The 21,182-nt window shown below is 49.3% G+C and overlaps 1 protein-coding gene across 1 annotated transcript in view; it reads right to left on the minus strand.

The window, feature by feature from the left end:
• The window catches only part of SLC1A7 (solute carrier family 1 member 7), a 46,595-nt gene extending 26,086 nt beyond the window's left edge, over positions 1-20,509 (minus strand). The window contains exons 1-2 of the mRNA XM_007164439.3: positions 20,360-20,509; positions 13,369-13,448 (exon numbers count right to left, since the gene is read on the minus strand). Of these exons, the coding sequence (XP_007164501.2) occupies positions 13,369-13,448; positions 20,360-20,494 (215 nt within the window). The 5' untranslated portion in view covers positions 20,495-20,509. The remainder of the gene's footprint in view (positions 1-13,368; positions 13,449-20,359) is intronic.
• Positions 20,510-21,182: the final 673 nt, after the last annotated feature.

Here is a 21,182-nt window from a genome sequence, read left to right on the forward strand (position 1 = left end):
GGTACTCTCTACCCACCCCACCCAACCCCTCACATACCTGCCCAGCCCAACCAATTTCCACTTGCCCTTTCCAAGGTCAGCTCAGACATCCTTCCTCTGGGAAGTCTTCCCTGATACGGTGATCTCACCTACCTCCCCAGGGCACCCTGTGCTTCCCAGTTTCTTACAGGGCACTCTGCCGGCATGCTCAGCCCTGAACCCCCATGGCCCAGCCCAGCTCTGGCGCAGGGCAGGCTGGCGGGAACACGTGCTGAGCGAAGCAGTGAACACTGAAGGAACCCAGTGCCCTTGCCCCTGCCCTCCCTGCTTTACTTTCCGATCCTCTCCTGCGGCCGCTACCCATCTCTCTAGTCTCCACTCAGGTACTTCCTCCCTCTGAGGGCCTCCTGAGCCCGCTGACTAGGCCAGGCAGCTCCCGGAGGCTCCTGCACGCAGCCCTCACTAGCTGGGAGCCTTGGGCAAGTTCCTCAGCCTGTGTGCGCCTCAGTTTCCATTGGAGGATAAAATGGGCATAATGATGGTTTATTGTGAGTGTTGATCTAGGTTTAGAATAGTGCCTGGTACATAGCAAGTATTCAATATATTCCAATAATTAGCATTCCTCTGTGATGGCATCGTCTGTTTTGTGACCACCTGCCCCAGCAGACTGTGAGCTCCTCCAGGGAAAGGCTGACTCTGGCTCAGTTCTAGGCCCTCAGAGCCCAGGGCCTGGCCTGGCCTGGGTGCAGGTTTGCTGGTGTGTATGTGTGATGTTAAGCCAGGGTGGAACTCTAGACTAGTGAAAAGGGGTGACTTCTGAGCTCTGATGACCATGAGCACCCACTGTGGGTTCCTGGAGGAAAAGTCTCCTGGACCAGCCTTGGGCCCCTTGCCAGGTTTAGAGAAATGCCCCTGGCACTGTGTGTCCGTGTGACATCAAGCAGTTGACACCGGGTCCTCTGATAACTTTGGGTAATGATTATCACAGGCAGTGCCCTCTTCTGAGTGCTGAGAACCTGAGAGGGTCTCTGGAGGTGTACTTTGGGGCTCTCCCTTCAGCCCTCTCCTTCCTGGTTGTTTTTATCAATGCCTTGGCCAAGGACACCGACAGCATGTGGACCAGATTTGTAGAGGCTGGGAACCTGGGAGGAACAGCTAATGTGTTGGATGAGGGAGTTGGAACTAAGCAGACCTCAGGCCAGTTCTGACTGACATGATGAAGATGAACACGGACACGTGCAGAGCCATACTTGGCTTCAACAGCTCGGAGAGCACACCTCTGGGGTGGAGGGGGGCCTGAGCCGCAGTGGCAGCACGTGGGAGGGGGACTTTGGGGGTTTGTTTGCTGCCAGCTTGGTGAGTCACTGAGGAATAAGGGTGCCAAAGGGGTGGGGGGCCCTCAGCCTGTGGGGCTAGAAGCCCAGAGGGCTTGCTGAGGAGGCCACGGACCTGCCCTGACGTTAAGACCCCCCTGGGAAAGGGACAGGGGAGGGAGGTGTGTGTCCCATAGAGGGCAGCTGGGGTAGGTGGCAGGGGACAGTGCTGCCAGCTTGGAGGGCAGGGGCTGTGGAGCACAGCAGAGCAGACCCTGGGAACACTGGGATTGATGCAGAAAGCCACAGGGAAGCAGATCTCAGCTCAGCACCAGGAATAACTTTCTAGCAAATAGAGCTGTGCCGTCCTGGAAGGGACCACCTTGAGAAGTAGTGAACTCCCAGTCACTGGAGGTGTGCAAGCAACTTGCTAAAGTCACACAGTGAGTAAGTAGATTTGAACCTTGGTGTACTAGCATGACAACATCCATAGTCACAACATCCTGCACTAGGAAGTTAAAGGCAGGAAGGAGCCAAATCCTTGGGCTCTGGCTTCGTGTGACCTAGTCAGGGAGGCTCTCCCAAGCTGGCCCCTGGGTGCAGCTGCAGGCAGTCCACCTGACAGGCAAGTGGACGGAGGCGTCTGGAGCTCCATGGGAGTCTCATCAGCCCTTCCAAATATTAAGGTCTTTTCCCTCCCCCTGAGCAAATGACAGGCCCAGCAGTTGACAGCAAGTGCTACGTTAGCACCGAATTACGCTTCCCAGTTGTCCCTGCCACAGCCCCAGCCTCAAGCCAACTCCTTCTAAGACCTGAGGCAGGAGGCCCAGACTCCCACTTGGCTAAGGTCTGGGTCATCTGGTCCCAGCACTCCCTCCCAAGGGCAGAAATTCCTCTACCACCTCCGATTGCACACCTCAGAGGACAGAGAACTCACTACCTCCACTGTGGGCTAGTTATGCTTATTAGCATGAACTCTGCCTCCAGGAAAGAGAATTTCCACACTGGGCCCAGCCCTGCCCTCTGGAGCCACACAGACCAAACCTCTTTGGTTCCACTTTAGATTCCACGGGGTGGAGGCAGGTAGGAAGGTGGGGAGGGAGTGCAGGGCTCAGAGGGTGGGAGGGGGGGTGGGAGAGGGAGGAGCAGGAGGCGGCACAGAGACAGGCATGGGCCTGGGGGCGATGCTGCCACCCTGGCATCCCCAACTGCCTTCTGCAGGTCTCTCCTTCCCAGGCCCCTGGGCATGGGAAGGGGATCGATTGGGAACTCAAAAATAACAAGCTTGAACTCAATCAAAAGCAGAAGCTGGAGGAGCTGCCGCTGCAGCCCTCCGAGAGCTCGCATCTGACCATCGACCAGTCTCAACCCCTTTCCACTGGAAAGACTGCGTTCCCGAGGGTAATAAGGGTCGATCCAGTTCTCAATCCATGTGAGCGGAACCCCTACGCCTTTCTTTCCCACAAGGCAAAGAATGGCAGGTGGGAGGGAAACGGTGTTCCCATGGGTGACCGTTACTCTGCTCTACGGTCGCAGACTGTCGCTTCCACCATTAGGAATGACTTCCCTGGGCTGCCCGTCACGGGTTTTTACGACCAGTGCCACTACGCCATGGTTAGGAGCCCTGCTCCAGCAGGAGGGAAAGACCCCACCCAGAGGGAACACAGGTCCCCTGCCTCCCTTCCCTCCTCCATCAGGGCTGCTGGTGTCCACTCCCCAGAGGCCCTGGCTGGGCCTGCCTGCCCCAGGCACTCAAACGAGACCCTCTCCGCGCAGTGTCTCCACAGAGAAGAGTAGCAGGAGCTTTTCCAAAACCTCACCCACCTCCCCAGGCGCAGCGAGGTCCCCAGCACGCCCCATGTTGAACACTTGCCCTGTGTGCTATGGGGTCCCAGGAACGAAGGAGGTGGGTTTGTGGTCCTCAGGTGGGTGGAGAGACCTGCAGTCTGGACAACATAAAACCCTGGGTCGTGGCTGGGATTGAGAGAGGCCAGAAGCAGGGTCTAGCCCGGCCTGGGAATCAGGCTAGGTTTCCCAGGGGAGGTGGCAGCTGAGTGGATCCCTGAAGGATGAATAGGAATTCTCTAACTGGAAGGGGGAAAGAGCACGGGAGTCTGTGATGGGTGATAAAATCTGGGAGTTTTTCAGAGTCACCAGGCTGATGGCCTGATCCTACCCGCAGCCCACAGCTGGGCCACGTTTCCCCTCCTGATGAGTAAGGCAATCAGCTGACTGGGCAAGAGGGCCAAAGAGCGATCCCAGGGCTCCCATCAGAGAGGTCAGCAGAGCTCTGCTAAGAACAGTTGCCCCATCGCCTGCAGAAGCCGTGGCTGCCCATTCCTCCTGCCCTCTCCCACTCACTGTCTATCCTGGGACGCCCACGGCAGCTGCCCCCGGCACACTGGCTCCCAAACCAGACTCCGACGGCTGCTTGGCTCAGGACCATCTCCAGTAAGCTAGAACGTGGGTGTCTGGGAGTTTTCTGCCAAACTAGAGCTCCTCAGGAAGGGGGAGAAGGGAGTGTTGGGTTTCTTTGGCCAAACGTGACTTCCTGATTCTAAGAAAAATCAGTTTAAAATTCTTACAATGGAAAGAAAAGCAATACATACAGATGCACACACATATACACACAACATACATATATGTAAAGACCCACACCACACATTCACATACCAACCCACACACGCCCTTGGATTTCTCTGCTGCGATGTAGAGCTTACAAAACATTCTGCCATGTTCAGCATCAGTGAATCACAAACACATGGATTCAGTTTTCCTTGAATGATGCCTGGTTTAAGAAATTGAAGAATGAGGGGAGAGGAGGGTTTGGCAAAAAGCAAGTGGAGACTTGGAGGCCCTAGCTGGATCCAGATGCAGGTTTGACCCACCCCTGGTTCCCTGCATTGCTCTTGCCTGGGGATGTGTGAAAACAAGGTTCAGCTGACTTCCCAACATTAGAAGCAAACTCCAGCCTCAGTGGGGACAAAATGCCCCCTGGCCCCAACACACACAGCACCTACTGGGAATTTCTTTGTAAATCTGCAGATGGCGTTGTGTCCATTCTATGGCCGAGGTGAAGAGTGTGGTAAATAACAGAGGCTGAGGTACATCTAGAATCCTGGGGCATAGTGATGCCCCAGCAGGGTATCCAGCAGCATCTTGAGTGTCTAGGAAAAGGAAAAGGGCTTTGCAACCTCTGCTCCAGCCTCTGAGTGGACCAGTGAAATGTGATTACAAAGATGAGGGTGTGGCATGGGCATTTTTATATCATGTTGAATGAAAAAATAAAAAAGTAGACATACTTTTGCAGAAGTAACAGTAAGGTTTCCTCCAAGAACTTAAAAGAACAGAAAGTTGCCAGTATTCTTTGGGTTAAACCATAAATTAAAAGCAAAAGGGATCAGAGTAGCAACAAGTGGTGTTAACAGGGAGAAAATGGGAAAGGAAGGCTCCAAAGGCTTGACTTTCTAATGAAAGAAGGTGTAATTAGCATGGAATCAGTCAGCAGTGGAGCAGAGAGAAGAGAGTGGAGAGTGGCGAAGTACTCAGCACCGTTCAAGTACCACCCATGGAAGAGGGGCCCTAGTTCAAGGACATGACAATGCCATGGCAGGTCCTAATCATCAGACTACTAGTTCCTATGCCAATGTAACATGAGGCAGAGTTTTCTAAATTTTGTCTGAGGCTTTTGTGTTCAAAGGTAGAGACAGCAAGTCTCCTTGCAGTTGATTTTGTTTTTAGAAGAATTTTTCAAATGGCAAATGTAAGGCAAGAAGGCACACATTGTCCAGGGGAAGGGAGAGATTTGCGGTTTGTTGGAAGTACCCCTCCTTGAGACCTTAAGATCTGTAGAGTGATGGAAAGGGGCACCAATCTGCATGAGAGGCTCAGGAGCCTTCCGAGAAAAAAGAGACTAAGACCCCCAACACCTGCTCCTTGCAACTTGAAGTTAGAATCAGGGTATACTAGAGTGCCCATGACCAAGGTCTGTCAGCACTAAAGGTCTCCAGGGCTAACCCACCAGGATGGAAAATGGACTCAGGGAACAACCCCAGGGAGCTAAGCTCAGGGCATGACTGAGGTTGCTTTGAGGAACAACAATTGAGCTCTTTGGTATGATCCAGGGGCCAGAGCAGAGCATCCCTGTGGCTTGAGCAGGGTCATGTAACTGCAAGGGGCCATGTTCAGGCTTGAACCAAGCCATGCAAGACCTGTGTTCAACAGCGACACCATATGGAAGGAACCAGAGCAACAGGGCTAGTGGCAAGATCAGATGTTCCAGTTCTCTCTTTACCTACTTATAAGCTGACCTTGGCCAATGGATGCAGGCCTCAAGAGGAAGACACTGGGCTTCCTCCTCATACAGAGGAGAAGTAGGACCATATTCAGCACATTCAGTTCTCAAGTCAGTATATAAAGCAAAAACCACTCATAATTAAATTTGCCCTTGAAGATCCCTTAATTTGTTCATTAAGTTCAGGAGGTATATAATTTCATTCAAGACAGGTTTCCCCCCAGTTTTGGAATGGGCTGCTGTTTCTTAAGGTGAACACCAGCTGAAGCAGTCAGCATACGCTTAGAGGCCATGATGTAAAAAGGAAACAAAACAACCCTCTCTTCATGGCCTAGAATCACAATAACGATGTGGGGAGATGCTCACTCTGAAAGGCACTTGGGAACTGAGACTGGCTTAGAGTGAGGCAGACCCAGCTCTCCCATGGTACACTCACCCTGGACATAGCTCTTCGAATGGGGGAAGCCACTTGTCTCCTTTAAATGATTTTCTCTCTTTTTCATAGCATATGTAATTGAATTCACTAAATTTAAATGCACATAGGATGGAACTCCACCACCTGGGGCCCCAGAAACTAACTGAAAATGGCAAACCTAGACTCATACTGGTCGTACCATTAAATAATTAAATTGTCCTGCCAGCAAACAGATTTAACCAGCGGGGTCCCCAAGTGATGAGCCTATAGGGAGAAATGCTCTGGCCAGGGGCTGTGTGCATCCATTCTCCTTGGCAACTGTATTTATCTCTGTGGATGAATAAATTGGCATTTGGTTTATTTTAGTTGCCTCTTGTCAGCATCAGAGGACAGGCCTGACCAGCTCAGGGACTCAGATGAGGTTGAGCTTCTGAACCAGTCAGCCAGGGACCACACCCTGGGCCTAGTGAATTCACTACTAAGAATGACAAGAACAAACATTTACAGGAAGAAGAACAGTGGCAGAATTAGGGTTGTGGAATGACAGGATTTTTTGTTGTTGTTATCCACAATGTTTGTAATTTGCTTATATAACTTTTTAAAGTACCAACCTTTTAAAAAAGACAACTCCTAATCATCCTCCAAGGGTCATTTCAAATGAAGGTCATAAAACTTCCCTGAATTCTGCCTCAACTTTCCTTCCACTGCTCTTTATTTATTTAATAAGCAGTTCTTAGGCACTTACTATGTACCAGACCCTTGATGTCCCTGAGAAAGAGGTGAATTCAAATTCTTCAGGATTCTTTTTATGATAAGGGGGTTCAGAAGAAATTCCCTGATGAGCCACTTGGACCAGAAGCTGAGCAACACGCCCACCTAACCCCACTCCAGGAACAGGGCATGAGTGGAGGTGACTTATAAAGACAAGGAGGGCAGTATTTCTGGCTGGTCTTGGAAGAAGGGTAGAGAGAAGGAAGGTGTGGAGAGAGAAAAGAGGTGGACACACCCTAAGGGTGACCCCCAGTGACCCATGCCCTTCTGTAATCCCCCTCCCTGTGTGGGTGAGACCTGTGACTTGCTTCTAATAGAATATGGCAAAGGTGATGGATATTACTCCCATGATTATGTTATATTAGACTTTGTCTTAGAAGACTGGAGAGAGGGGATCCTCCTCCTGGCCTTGACAAAGCAAAGAGGCATGTTGGGAACTGCCTTTGGAGATGGCCAGAAGGCAGGGTACTACAGGTAGCCTCTAGGACCCGAGGGTGGCCTCCAGTTGATAGCCTTTAACGAGGAAATAATTTCTGCCAAGAACCTGAATGGGCTTGGAAGTGGATTCTTCCCTGGCTGAGCCTTCAGATGAGAACACAGCCCAGATGATACTTTGATTGTAGCCTGTGAGACTCCGAGCAGAGGATATCCAACTAAGTCATGCCTGGGCTTCTGACCCATGGAAATTGGTAGATAGTAAATGGTGTTAAGTCACTAAGTTTGTGGTAATATGTTACACAGCAATAGATAGCTAATATACAGAGAGAGAAAGAAAGAACCAAGAGACAGCTGAAGGGCTTACACTTCTAGATGTGATCCTCACCTGTGATCTTGCTCCCAACTGTTGGTAAAGTTGCAAAATTTAGGAACTGCTTGAAGCAAGGGAAATATACTTGAATGGGAAACTGGCAAAGGCTGTGCCTCATGACTGCTTGTAGGAATGCGAAGGCAGAGAAAATCAAGAGGCAGTAAGAACTAGGAATTCATGGAAAATGAGGAGGCTTTGACAATCATGGCATGGGGAGTGGTTCTGGGCAAGGTGACAATGTGCTATATGGAGACGTGTGGTCCATGCCCCTGCAAAGGCTGCTGTGAACACAGATGTGCAGGACTCAGATGGAGGAGTGCTACATGCACTGTACCTGTATCAATGTTGAGGGAGCACCCAAGCATACCTGAGTCAAGGGAGACTTTCTAGAGGAAGTGACAAGTAAGCTGCAGGTGCTAAAGGAGCATGAGGAAGGAAGAGGTCACCCCAAGGGGCTGCCTGCTGAGAGAAGAAACAGAGGTAGAGGTTTTCATGAAACATCTCATCTGGGCCTTGGAGAAGACTGGTGATGTATCAGGAGCTATGCTGGGTGCTTCAAGTGCATTATCTTATTTCATTCTCAGAATAACCCTGCGAGGGAGGGAGGTGTTCTTCCCATTTTACAGATAGGGTCACTGAGGCTCAGATGCTAAGATACTTGGTCAAGTTCACACATCTAGTGAGTGACTCCAGAGCCCCTGTTCTTCCCCTGGAACCTCTGCTGCCTGCTCACCCCCCTCACTGTGCCTCACAAAGCCACAACTGGCCAAGGGTAGGTGACCCTCTGCTGGACTGCGCGTGCCTGTCTGAGGAGGGTGTCAGGCTGGGGGCTGGTTTGGAGTGGATTCTAGAAAAAAGAGGCCCACGAGCTGGAAGATGCCAGATTGTGGGAAGAATGACTGAGTTGGGCTCTAACCCAGGCCACAAGCCCCACCTCCCTCCCCCTGGGGATCCATTCTCTGGAACAAAGTGTCTCTGTGGCTGTCTTCCTGCCGATGGTGAGACCCTCCAAGGCAGGCACAGGTCTTCTTTCCCCTCACATCAACCCCACCATTACCACCCATACTTCTTTACATCTCATCCTCTCTCTTTGCTTGTCTATTAGATTTCCGTCTCCTGCAAAAATCTGTTACGCTGACCACCAGGTAGAGGTTAGTGTGAATGACAAGGGGGAAATGAACTGACCCCCTCCCAGTATCTCACATAAAAACACAGCAGTGCACATGGCTCTTCTCCAGACAGGGGTCATGGCAACTGGTTCTGCCCGTTGGCAGGGCCACTTCTTGTTCAGCAGCATGAGTGGCTAGTCCAGATAAGAATGCTCATTTATTTCTATGTCACTACTGTGCAAAAAATGGTGTCTGTACTCCATAACGTGGTGTGCCAGCTGTGAGTGTGAATTCATTTAACTAACAACACTGTGTCCATCTAGGGTTAAAAGCAGCATCAGGGATGGAGACAGGTCATCATCACTAGTTATCAGTAAATGAGGAGCTGGGAGGATTTCACGGAAGAAACTTGATCTAGGTCTTGAACACAGAGGGGGACTTAACTAATTAAGAGAAGAGGGCGTTTGTGGGAGGGGAGCAGCACGAGCAGAGGTGGTATGTGGCATGCTTAGAGACTAATGAGGTGACCAGCCTGATGCCAGAGGCTTGGCATAGGGAAGGGTGGCAGGTTCTACTGGAAGAGGTGGGAGCATTTAGAGTCATGGGTGCCAGGCTTTGGGACGCAGGCTTGCAGGTTATTGGAACTGAAGCAAATGTGCCTTGATGTGTATCCTCCCACTGCCCTGGAGCAATTCACACTGCAGGAAACCTCTGTCTCCTGGTGGGGTACAGCTTGGGGGCCCTGGGGACTGAAAAGCAGCAGTGCTCATGCCAGGGTCTTTAGCTATCCAGCCAGAAGCCCTGATCCCAAGACATCAGGGTTTCTTTTCAAATCATTAGAACACTTGTGGAGCTTTTAAAACAAACCTGTTTGGGCCCTTTGGCAGTTCTGGTTCAGTAGGCCCGGAATGAGACCTGACGTCTGAATTTCCAGAGTAGCTTTGGTGACTCTGCTCTGTCCTGAGTGACAACCGCCGCACCAGAGTGGTTGCTCCTTGAGGATAGGGATGCCCCGCCCTGGGCTGGCCAGGAGCAAGAGATCAGGGGACCGTGGGCGATGGATGGATGGATGGATGGATGGATGGACGGATGGACGGATGGATTATAGACCAGTTGAAGCTAAAGGAATGAAGGCTCAGGGATGGAGTGGTTTGGAGCTCAGAAATGTGTCATTTTCCCCCAAGAAGGTTTAATTCTCCCTTAGTAGGAAAGTTTTAAAGCATTTCCATTTTTCAGTGACACGGTTGCTTTGAACCAGCCGAAATTGTATAATAAACAAATGAAACATATGAGCACACACTGGCTTTTCTCAAGTTAATACCACATTTCGTTTCCAGCCAAGAGAAAGCACTTGAGTCTGGTGGTGAGAGACCAAACCTTTGAGAGCCAGGACTCAGAGAGCTGGATGGGCCCAAAGTCACTGAGTAACCTGGGTAAACTGAGACTCAAGGTGAGGGTGCCTGCTCCAAGATCACGTGATTTGTGGAGAAGCAGGTCTAGGACCCAGGCCTTTGACTCTGACTTCAGGATTTTAAGTTAAATAACTTGCCCAAGGTCACACAGCAAGGAAATGGCAGGGCCAGGATGGGAACCCAGGTCTGTCTGACTCCAGGGTCTACTCAAGGGCCTTTGCCTTGGAGGCGTTTCAGTTCTGAGTAAGAGGCAACGCCCTGGCAGTAAGTAAGGTCAACAATAAAGGATGATTGAGACTTCCCTGGCGGTGCAGTGGTTAAGAATCCGCCTGCCAATGCAGGGATCACGGGTTTGAGCCCTGGTCCAGGAAGATCCCACATGCCACGGAGCAACTAAGCCCGTGCGCTACAACTACCGAGCCTTGCGCTCTAGAGCCTGCGAGCCACAACTACTGAAGCCTGTGCACCTAGAGCCCGTGCTCCGCAACAAGAGAAGCCACGGCAATGAGAAGCCCACGCACCGCAATGAAGAGTAGCCCCCACTCGTCACAATTAGAGAAAGCCCGCGCGCAGCAACAAAGACCCAATGCAGCCAAAAATAAATGAATAAATAAACAAAAAACACAATAAAGGATGATCAAGCTGCCTAACAATATTGCAATCCAACTGGGAAAAAGGGAAACAACAAAAAAGAGTCCTGTGCTTCCTGCATCAACACGCTTACTTGGCTGTCGTGTAATTATTTATTTTCTCATCAGTCTCCCAGGGCAGGGCCATGTACCAGAAAGCACAGTGCATGATTGCTGAATTCATTAATCCACTTGGCAAGTATTTTTTTTTTTTCACTTGGCAAGTATTAATGAGCACCTACGATGAGCCAGGCATTTGGTGTGAAGCCCAGAGTGGAACCTTAACAGAGTATTGTATCTGCCTTCACAGAGTTTACAGTCCAGTGGAAGATAAACAAGTTAACAATTGAATCCATATAGAATAGCAGTACAAAATAAGTGCTGTGCAGGAAAAGGAAGTGGGCCTGGTGGGGGAGAGTGAAGGTGGTGGTGAAGGGGGAAAGGTTGGGAGGGCCTTTCTAAGGAGGTGACATGGAAGTTGAGATCTAAAGGAAGAGGAAGGGGAAGACGTGTAAAGCATTGAGGAAGCGTGCTCCAGGCAGAAGGGACAGCATGTGTGGAGACCCTGAGACAGAGGAAGGGTTTGGTCTGCTTAGGAAACTAAGAGGTCAGGGGACTGGAGTGAATGAGGCATGACATGAGGTGGGGCACAGGCACGGAGGATCCTGCAGGGCCTCCAAGGTTATGTTAAGGATGCAAGGGTTTATTCTAAATGCCATGGGAGCCACTGAAGGGTTTTAGGTGAATGAATGGCATGGCCCGCTTGGCTTTTCACAAGATCATTCTGGCCACCAGGTGGAGAACAGATGGGAGGGGAACAAAAACTAGAGCCAGGAGAGCAGTGAGGTCACTGTGGAGTCTGCACCTGTGGTAGGGATGATGCTGGGTTCTAGTTGGGGGAAGAATCAGCTGGAGTCGCTGATGGAAGAGCTGGGGGTGGGGGAAGAGAATAAATACGGAGGCTTGAATAACTGGGTAGATGGAGCTGCCGCTTACTGACAAGCAGAAAACAGGAGAAGGAACTGGTTTGTGGGTAAAATCTCAAGTTGGTTATGCTAAATTGAAATCCTCGTGAGACATCAAGTGGCAATGTCAGGTAGGTAGTTTGAGTGGCACTCAGAGGGGAGGTTGGGGAGGGAGATCTATATTCAGAAGGGCTGGACTTGTAGGTGGTATGTTAAAGCCATGAGGACAGATGAGAAAAGGCCTGAGAAACTACAACTTTCAGAGGTTGAGTAGAGAGAGAGAAACTCGGCTCCGGGGGGCAGGGAGCAGAAAAAGCCGGAGAGTGTAAGGCCATAGGGAGGAGTGTTTCAAGAGGGAAGGAGTGACCAACTGCTGTATCAACTGCTGTGGACAGGTCACGCAGAACAAGAACTCAGAGTGTCCTTTGGGTCTAGCAATATGGAGCCCACCGGTGACCTTGACAGATTCCCCGACTCAGTGAATGACTCAAAAGATGCATGAAGAGGAGACAACCACAGAAGTGGGTCGAGGAGTCAGGGAAAGCTTCTGGAGGGAGGTGGCCTTTCAGCAGAGCCTTGAAGGCTGAGTCCTGAGAGACCCAACTGCTGCCTGCACAAAGCTGAACCGAGCTTAACAAGGCCTCCTGGGGGCAGCAGAAAGCACCATTACCTGGCCTCCCGGGCCGGGGGAGCATTATCTCCACCACCCTAGAGGGAAAGGGTTAGGGTTCTCAGCAGGGAGGCTGAGAAGGCTGATGACCCTGTCCCAGGGGACAGAGCCCACTATGTCCCCCAGGACCCAGAGGCTTGTCCACTTCCCTCCCTGCGCACAAGTCCTGGGAAGTGAGGATTCCAAACCCATGGTCTCAGAGCAAAGGGCTCTTAGACACCATCTGGAGCCGCCAACTCATTACACATCTGGAAAATCTGAGACCTAGAGAGGACCAGGGGCTTGCCCAAGGTCACCAGCACACCAGTGGTAGAGACCAGGTGACCTCCAAGGATTTGCTGTGGCCCCACCCTAGTGGGTAAAGACTGAATTCTTTAGCCTGGCATTCAAGGTCTTTCATGGTCAAGGAAGAACACATCCTGCAACTTAATCTCCCACCTGTCTGCCCTCATACCCTGTGATCAGCCCCTGAACTTTTAGCAAATAGATAGCCTCCTATAGTCCTCGCAGCAACCTTTTGGAGTAGGTGTTACTATTATCATTTTACAGATGAGGAAACGGAGGCTCAGAGAAGTCTGACCTGTCCAAGTTTCCACAGCCAGTACAGCACACAGTTGAGCCAGGATATCATCTCGTGATCATCTCCAAGGTCATCTTTTGCCCCATGTCTTGCTGCATTCACCACAAAGAGCCTCTCCCTGGGAACAGTGCGTGAACTCCCTGGCCCCGAGCTACCCTGGAGTCAGGTCACGTCCTAGGACTCCAAATCACTTACTCAAGTCACTCAAATGTCCACTGAATGGGACTGAAACAACTGGTGTCACTGAACGACCCAGACTCCAGCGCCTGTGCCACAGTCTACGCCCCATGAAGCCCCCAGTCACACCACCCAGAGCCTGCAGTCCAGCTGCCCACAGCAGGAGGAGGGCACCTACAGAATCCGTACAGAATCCTCTTCCTGCAACCCCAGCCCAGACCTCCCAGCCAAACACCCGCTCCTCACCTGGAGACCACCAGTGGTAGGATCAGCATCTTCAACATCCTCATCAAGAGCTCTCCCGGAAACTGGAAGTAACTGATTTCCTGAAAACACAGCAGGAGCTGGGGTTATAGCAGGTAGTACAGATTTCACAGTTGCTTTACAATCTTCAAAGCACCATTTCATCCGTATTCTCCTGTCTAGCCCATGGACAGCAGAGTCCATGGAGAAAACACTGGCTTTGGAGCCAAGCAGACTTGGATTCTAACCTTGGCCCCCTAGAAGTAGCTGTGGCCTTAAGCAAGTTCCTCGGCCTCTCTGAGTTTTTCTCATCTGTAACATGAGGGTAATAACCACTTCATAGGCCCACTGGGAGGCTTAAATGAGAGGATGCACATAAAGCACTTGGCAGAGGGTCTGGATGAGCGTAAATGGTCAGTAATCACAGTAGATGACAGCTCTCCCCCACCTCTGCACCATTCACCTGCCTAGCCTTGCTACAAATTGGTCTCACGTAAGAGATGATAAGTGGCGAGAGAGCAGGGCTGCGTACTGTTCACACATTCATTCAGCCCATACTTTGGCAGGCATCGTACTGGGCACCCAAGAGTGAATTAGGCACAGTTCCTGCACTGGAGGAATTGTCAGTCTACTTTATGAAAAGACTGACTCGTAAACAGCATTTTTGAGTCAGTTTCCCTTCTGTACTGGATTCCCTCGCCCCACACTTTCGTAAATTCTTACCTCACCCTTGAAGCAGGGCTCACATTTAAAATGCTGAAAGAGAGACAGAATCGGATTGGTTGGTGAGACGCCACTCTCAATATTAAAGAGCCCTTACTGGGCAGAGTTCCCGCGTCGGGCTTCCTCATAGGCTGCAGGTTCCAGCCTATCTGCCGGCCCTTGCATTAGTGCGCCAAGTCCTTGCCCAGTCAGCTGTCGCCAGAGTAACAGGTCACATGACTGGAACCTGACAGCCGAAGAGGAAGGTGCTCCAAAGCCCAGTTAAGTTTGAATTTCAGATAAACAACAAATATTGGTTCTTTACTTACACTAAAAATTATTTGTTGTTTATCCGAAATTCAAGTTTAACTGGATGTGCTCTTTAAAAATTTTTACATTTAACTTAGTTCAATTTTGCTATTTCTGGCAATGCTAGCTTGAGTCCACTTTCCTCAGAGGGTAAGCTTCTGGGTGAGGCCAGTATGTGGACTTTCAAACACCATCTGACTTAGATTTTTGTACTTGTAACTTTTTTTTTTTTTTTTTTAAACACAATGCCAAACATAACCCTTGGTTACTGGCCTGATGCTTTGAAAAGTCGCAAATTATAGAATGTTGGTGCTGAGAAGGGGTTTTAAAGATCTCCTAGTTCAGCTGACAGCTCATTTTTATAGATGAGGGAGCTGAGCCAGGAGAGGGAGGTGATTTGCCCACAGAGTGAGTTAGTGACAGTGCAGGACCGGAAAACAGGCCTCCTAGTCCCCTTCTACTACCATTTCCAACACACCAGAAAATCAGCTTTTAAAAATATACCCATCGTGGCTATGTCTTTTGAATTAATTTTAATCCATGTGTATATTCTTTAATTTAGATAGCACTATAATGATAAAAAGGCAGCCGTTCCTCACCCATCTCTATCCTTAACCCCAACTTCCCAGGAGTGACCATCCCCAACTCCTCTAGCTGTTTTTCCTTTAGTATTGTTATTTGTAAATAATATGGTTATAATGCTATTTCCAGATATATCTTGTTGACATCTATTAACTTCCCTGCCATGACAGATGAGGACTTAGTTCCTACTCCTTTTTTCCTCCTACCATTTCACCATTATATCAATTTTTGGTTAAACTAATTGTCAAGGTTTAAAATATTTTGATCACAAAATATTGCTCACTGTTGAGCCAACCATGCCTCCTTTCTGTACAACCTTATGTTTTTCCCTGAAGTTAAGAATTGACTGATTTTTCACTTACCTTGTTTACTGTGAGCCACTCGTTAATTTCTTCCAAGTGCTTTAACGTCGCTTTTTAAATGTCTAACAATAGTATTTTCTTTTTTTAAAAAAAATTTATTTATTTATTTATTTATGGCTGTGTTGGGTCTTCATTTCTGTGCAAGGGCTTTCTCTAGTTGCGGCAAGTGGGGGCCACTCTTCATCGCGGTGCGCGGGCCTCTCACCATCACGGCCTCTCTTGTTGTGGAGCACAGGTTCCAGATGCGCAGGCTCAGTAATTGTGGCTCACGGGCTTAGTTGCTCTGCAGCATGTGGGATCTTCCCAGACTAGGGCTCGAACCCGTGTCCCCTGCATTGACAGGCAGATTCTCAACCACTGCGCCACCAGGGAAGCCCAGTATTTTCTATATACTCAAATGCATAGGTCCGTTTCTAGGCCCCTGGGACCTCAGTGCAAGAGCTCTCCATCCTCTTGTTCCAGGTTGGACAGCTTGCTCTCTAGGCCCAGTGGTTGTCATGGGTCTCTTCTTCGCTGTCATTCTGGGACTTTTTCCCATATCGGAACCCTTCTTTCCTGGATCCCTTGCCTTCTTGGCTTACTTCTTTGTTTTGCTGGAATATCTCCTTTGGTAGCTTCCTCAGTAAGTGTGAATGGGAGAGAAACTTCTGAGTCTTACATAGTAAAAATGTTTTTATTCTACCTTTAACTTTGATAATAGATTAGCTATGTATAAGACTCTTAGTTTAAGGAATTTCCCCTCCAAATTTCAAAGGTGTTTCCTCTTTGTCTTCCAGATTCCAGTGTTGCTTAAGATGTTGGGAGCCATTCTTACTTCCTATTCTTTACATTAGACCCAGTTTATTCCCTCAGAACCATTTAAGGATCACCTATTTATCTCCAGTTTTTCTGTACTTTTCATGATGACGTGCCATGGTATGAGATTTTCTCCTTTTTTTTTTTTTTTTTTTTTATTTAAAGGATTTTCTTATTTATTTATTTATTTATTTATTTATTTATTTATTTATTTTATTTTTGGCTGTGTTGGGTCTTCGGTTCGTGCGAGGGCTTTCTCCAGTTGCGGCAAGCGGGGGCCACTCTTCATCGCGGTGCGCGGGCCTTTCTCTATCGCGGCCCCTCCCGTCGCGGGGCACAGGCTCCAGACGCGCAGGCTCAGTAGTTGTGGCTCACGGGCCCAGCTGCTCCGTGGCATGTGGGATCTTCCCAGACCAGGGCTCGAACCCGTGTCCCCTGCATTAGCAGGCAGATTCTCAACCACTGCGCCACCAGGGAAGCCCCGGGATTTTCTCCTTTGTTTTTAAAAAATTCATAGTGCTGTGCATACCTTTTACTTCAGAGAAATGTTCCTGTTTTCTCTGTGAAATTTTTCTCCATTTTTTTCTGTTGGCTCTCTTTAAAACTCTTATTAGTAAGTTGAATGTTAGACATTCTAATTGTCTTACATTTTTCTATTTTTAGCTCGTTTTGTTTTACTTTCTGGGAGATTTCTGCAGCTTTATCTATTTTTAATTTCCCAAAGCTCTTTCTTGTTCTCGAATCGTTTCTTCTTTTTGCACCCTGTTCTATTTTATGGTCACTGTACCTTCTCTGATATATTCAAAGAACTTGAGGAAAGGTTTTAAAAGTTTTCTTCTACTCCCTGCATTGCCTCTGCTTCACTAGAGACCTACTGTTCTGTTCGTTTGGTCTCTGTCTTCCATATTAGCAGCTTTGACTTCGGCTTCTGCTTGTGTATAAGTGTGACACACTAAACTTCTGTGTGCATGAGTGGAACTTGTCAACTGATGGCTCCTCAAGGAAGGCTAACAGGTGAAGATGTAGTTTTTTCACTGGGGGAAGGGTGGGATGGGAACGATTCCCCTTCACAGCAGAATTTGGGGGTCTTTCCTCTGAGGCTGCAGTGAGAGAAGTCCCTTCCTGCCTCTGGCTGTGTGTGGGGTGGGAGGTGGGGGGATGGGGCTGTGCCTAAGCCCAGCTGACAGCAGTCTTATGGGGACCCCAGGCTCAAGATGCAGATGTCCACTAATTCACTTGAAGCATGCACCTCACCACCTCCCCTCCCCCAAAACTTACAGGTGGGCCTAACATCCCTAAGTCAAGCTTCTCTGGTTCCTTGGGACAGGCAGGGGGATAGAGATAGTGGATGAGGGGTCCCCTGATTACATGAACTGTAAGGGATCTAGGGGTCGAACTGCTCCAGTTACAAAATTCTAACCAACGTCCCTGATTTCAGCTGCATGCTTAACCCTTGCCTCCTGCAGTGCCTTGCACTTTCAGATCCAGAGCCCTTCTGGAGTTCTCAAGACAAACTCAGGTGGTATCTGCTGTCATTCTGCTTCTACAGACACAAGATTTCAGCTTTCTGTGCTCTACTAAATGAGATCATTCAACTCTATCCACTTCCTAACTAATTTATTGTAATTCCTCGACTTCTTTTCTCAGTTGTCTCCGTTTGTATTGTCTTTGTTCTTGGGAGTTTATATTTTTAAACAATTTCATTACTACAATTTTAGTGGTATCCCAGGAAGGAAAGAAAAATGGGTGCAATTATAAATTCATCATGGTTTAACTGGAACTCTCAAAATGATCTATATTTTTAAATGAGATACTCATTTCCAAAGATAAATCTTGTGATTTTGTAAGTTCTTTTCACAAATAGGACATTCTACCATTTTGCATATTGTTTATGATTTTTGCCTTGTTGCATAAGCTACAAAATAAGAAGGGTTTGGTTTCTGAGTCACAGGCAGAGATCAAATAAACAACTCCTAGATTTCAAAATAAGATGCTGAGAAAGCCAATTCCTGCCAAATAATTGTTCTAAGACTCCACATCTTTCCTTCAATTTATCTGGCAGGTTAATCCAGACCAGAACACGTTAGCGCTTCCAAACAGATGGGGAAGGCAGCTTTGGCAAAGGAGGCGCCAGATGAGTTTGGCTTTTAAGAATAGGCATTCCAATTTGTTTTCACAAAATAATCTTCCTGCATGAAATATATTTTAGTTGCTGAGGAAAATTAAAGAAAGTGGCTTGCAAGTTGTTTGTGCCGTTGCCAGTTTAATTCAGGCATTAATTGAGGGTTCTCTCTGTGACACTGAGTTAGGCTCACCTTTTGGTTCAAGAAAGCCCATGTGATAGTCAGCAAGTCAAAGGCTGATGGGAGAAATAGACTGAACAAACAGCTCTGAAGCAAGACCTCCAGCAGCTGGGTTCCAGTGGAGGGATGAGCATGGGGTGAGTGTGGGAGGAGAGTGGGCAGATGTGGGCAGGTCTGGAATAATTTTCATAAGATATGGGATCTATGAGGTGGTTCTTGACGTAGGTAGGACTTGGACAGGTGGGTAAGGGAGGGAGGAGTAAAGTAACACTCACTAAGCACCCGCTGTATCCAGGCACTGATGAATCCTTGTTTACTCCTCACAGCAATTCTAGCAGACATATAGTCCCACCCTCCTCCATTTTACAGATAACGAAACTGAGCCCCAGAAAGGAGACAGGAGTTGGCCTAGGGCCACACAGCCATTCACTAGTAGAGTCCAAGTTCAGGGTTCCTCTGACTCCGGAGTCTATGCTTCTCCCTAAATAACTGACAGCAGCTTAACAGTGTAACTATAATAATAGCGGGCTCGATTCCCAGAGAGGCGTGTTTTCCTTTTGATGGAAGATGAAATCTGATGCCTTGAGCCCCAGTTGTAGAGAACATATTAGATATCACTGAACTGCAGGAAGAGGAATATTATGAAATAAGGAATCTTCCAGGAGCCCACTGACAAAAACTCTTCTTGACCAAACTTTAGACCGGCCATTCTGAGCCCTCTTTTCAACTAAGCCTCATCCTTTCTTCGTCCTGCTTCACCCATTTGTAGCAAAAACCCCGCTAAGTCAATTTAGTGAGAATCCCCCCAACTCTGCCTTCAACAAAGATCTTGTTAGTGGGTTTAGCAAGACCCCCCTTCCCCCATCCTTGACGCCTCCTCTTAGTAATTTTCTAGTCACTGACCTCCGCACTACGCTCATTGGCTGTAAATCCCCAGCTGCAGTTGCCGTATTTGAGTTGCTCTTGATCACTCTCCCCTGTCGCCATAGTCTTAACACCTATCACTGTAGTCCTGAATAAAGTCCTCCTTACCGTTTAACAGTGTTAGAAAAGTTTTGCCTTCGGCAGCATGAGTGTCCCTCCGTCTGCCGCATGAGATGAGCACTAAGTGAGAAGAGGGCCCTTCCCCAGGCAAGGCATCATCACCCTTGCAGTTACACAGGCCAGAACCCTGGGGGCCTGCCTTGCCTCCCTGTCCCCCCCACCCCGCATCCAATCAGCCTCCACATCCTGAAGCTTCCTCTTCGGGAAACAGTTCTCAGATCTGCCCTGTTCAGTCATGTCTCACCCCTCACCTGGCCCCCTGCCAGTCCCGCCACTACCCCATCCTCCACTCAGCACCAGAGGGATGTCTCCAAGCTCAGGTCTGACCATATCACTGCTCAGAGCTTCTCGTGGTTGCCCCAAGCCCGTGCTCGGTGGTGGGATCTAGAGGCCTGATGGCCCCTGTGCTCTAGCCCCTACCTCACAGCGTACGTTCCAGCTGCTGTGAACAGCTTGCTCCACCTGCCCCCCCCTCCCAGCCCCCCGCAAACCTTTCATGCCCCTCTGCCTTGCTTCTGCTGTTACCTCTGCCTAGAATGCCCATTCTGGCTCTCTGCCCATGAGCTGCTTTAGGAGGTATTCTCTGATGCCTGCTTTGCATGCTTATAGGACCCCATTCTTCCCTCCCCTACAGCTCTTAGCCTGTGGTTATTCCAACAAGGCATCCTTACCTCTCTTTCACCTGGAGATGCTGGTGTGAAGCCACTTCCTCTCTCACTCTAGTCCTGCAATGCGTTTATCACACCCACTTTACAGAGGAGAAAACTGGGACCCAGAGAGGCAAAGTGACCCACTGTCATGTCATCAGGGAGCCACGGAGTGGGAATGTGACCCCCAGATCCCTCAGGCCCACCCAGCCCTCCGAGATGGGGACCCGTAATGCCCCGCATGGCTGACCTGTGGTGAGAGGTGCCGGGTCCTCAGGAAGAAGCCGAGGAGGCAGCCCACGGTGACAGAGAGCACAGACAGGATGAGCAGTCCATTCCGCCGGCACACGTCCCGCCCTCGTGCCAGGATGGCACCCAGCACCATGGCGAGCCCAGCCTGCTGGCCCGGGGCACAGCACCATTCCATGCACGGGAGGCCAGCCCGGGCACAGGGTCCTGGCTGGGGGCTCTGGCTCCTCAGCTGGCAGGTGGTCAGGGTTGCTAAGCGCTAGTTGCCAGCCCCACGGCCATGGCCCGCGTGGTTGCCCCGGAGCGAGGCCACAATCCTATTACCAGCTGCATCATTAGGAGCCGGGAGCAGATTAGAGCCTGGGAAATTAGAGCAGGCCACGTGGCTGGGGGGAGTCAGACCTCAAAGCCAAGTGCTCCTTTTAGAAAGGGGAGGGGACAGGGGACTGGTGGGAGGAAGAAGAGGAACATTTGTTTGGTTGGTTTGATTTTTACCTCCACTTCATTCCAGAAAGCATTGAAGGCAAGGCAATAACTGGCAATAATAAATAACAATAAACTAGCAATAATAAATAACTAGCAATGCTAGCAATCGTCAGCATTAAGCATTTATTGTACACCACGTGCTGTTCTAGACACACACTGCTTGTATTAGCACATTTAATCCTAACACCAAACCCAAGAAGTAAGTACTATAAGTATCATTTCACAGATGAGGAAACTGAGGCAAAGAGAGGTCGGGAAATGAGCAGGTTGTGTGGGAGTCCTGTTCCAGTTGCGTCACCTGTGTGAACCATTGGGAATCATCCCAACAACCCCAGGGT

The sequence above is a fragment of the Balaenoptera acutorostrata genome, chromosome 1 (assembly GCF_949987535.1).
Source record: "Balaenoptera acutorostrata chromosome 1, mBalAcu1.1, whole genome shotgun sequence".
Lineage (NCBI taxonomy): Eukaryota > Metazoa > Chordata > Mammalia > Artiodactyla > Balaenopteridae > Balaenoptera > Balaenoptera acutorostrata.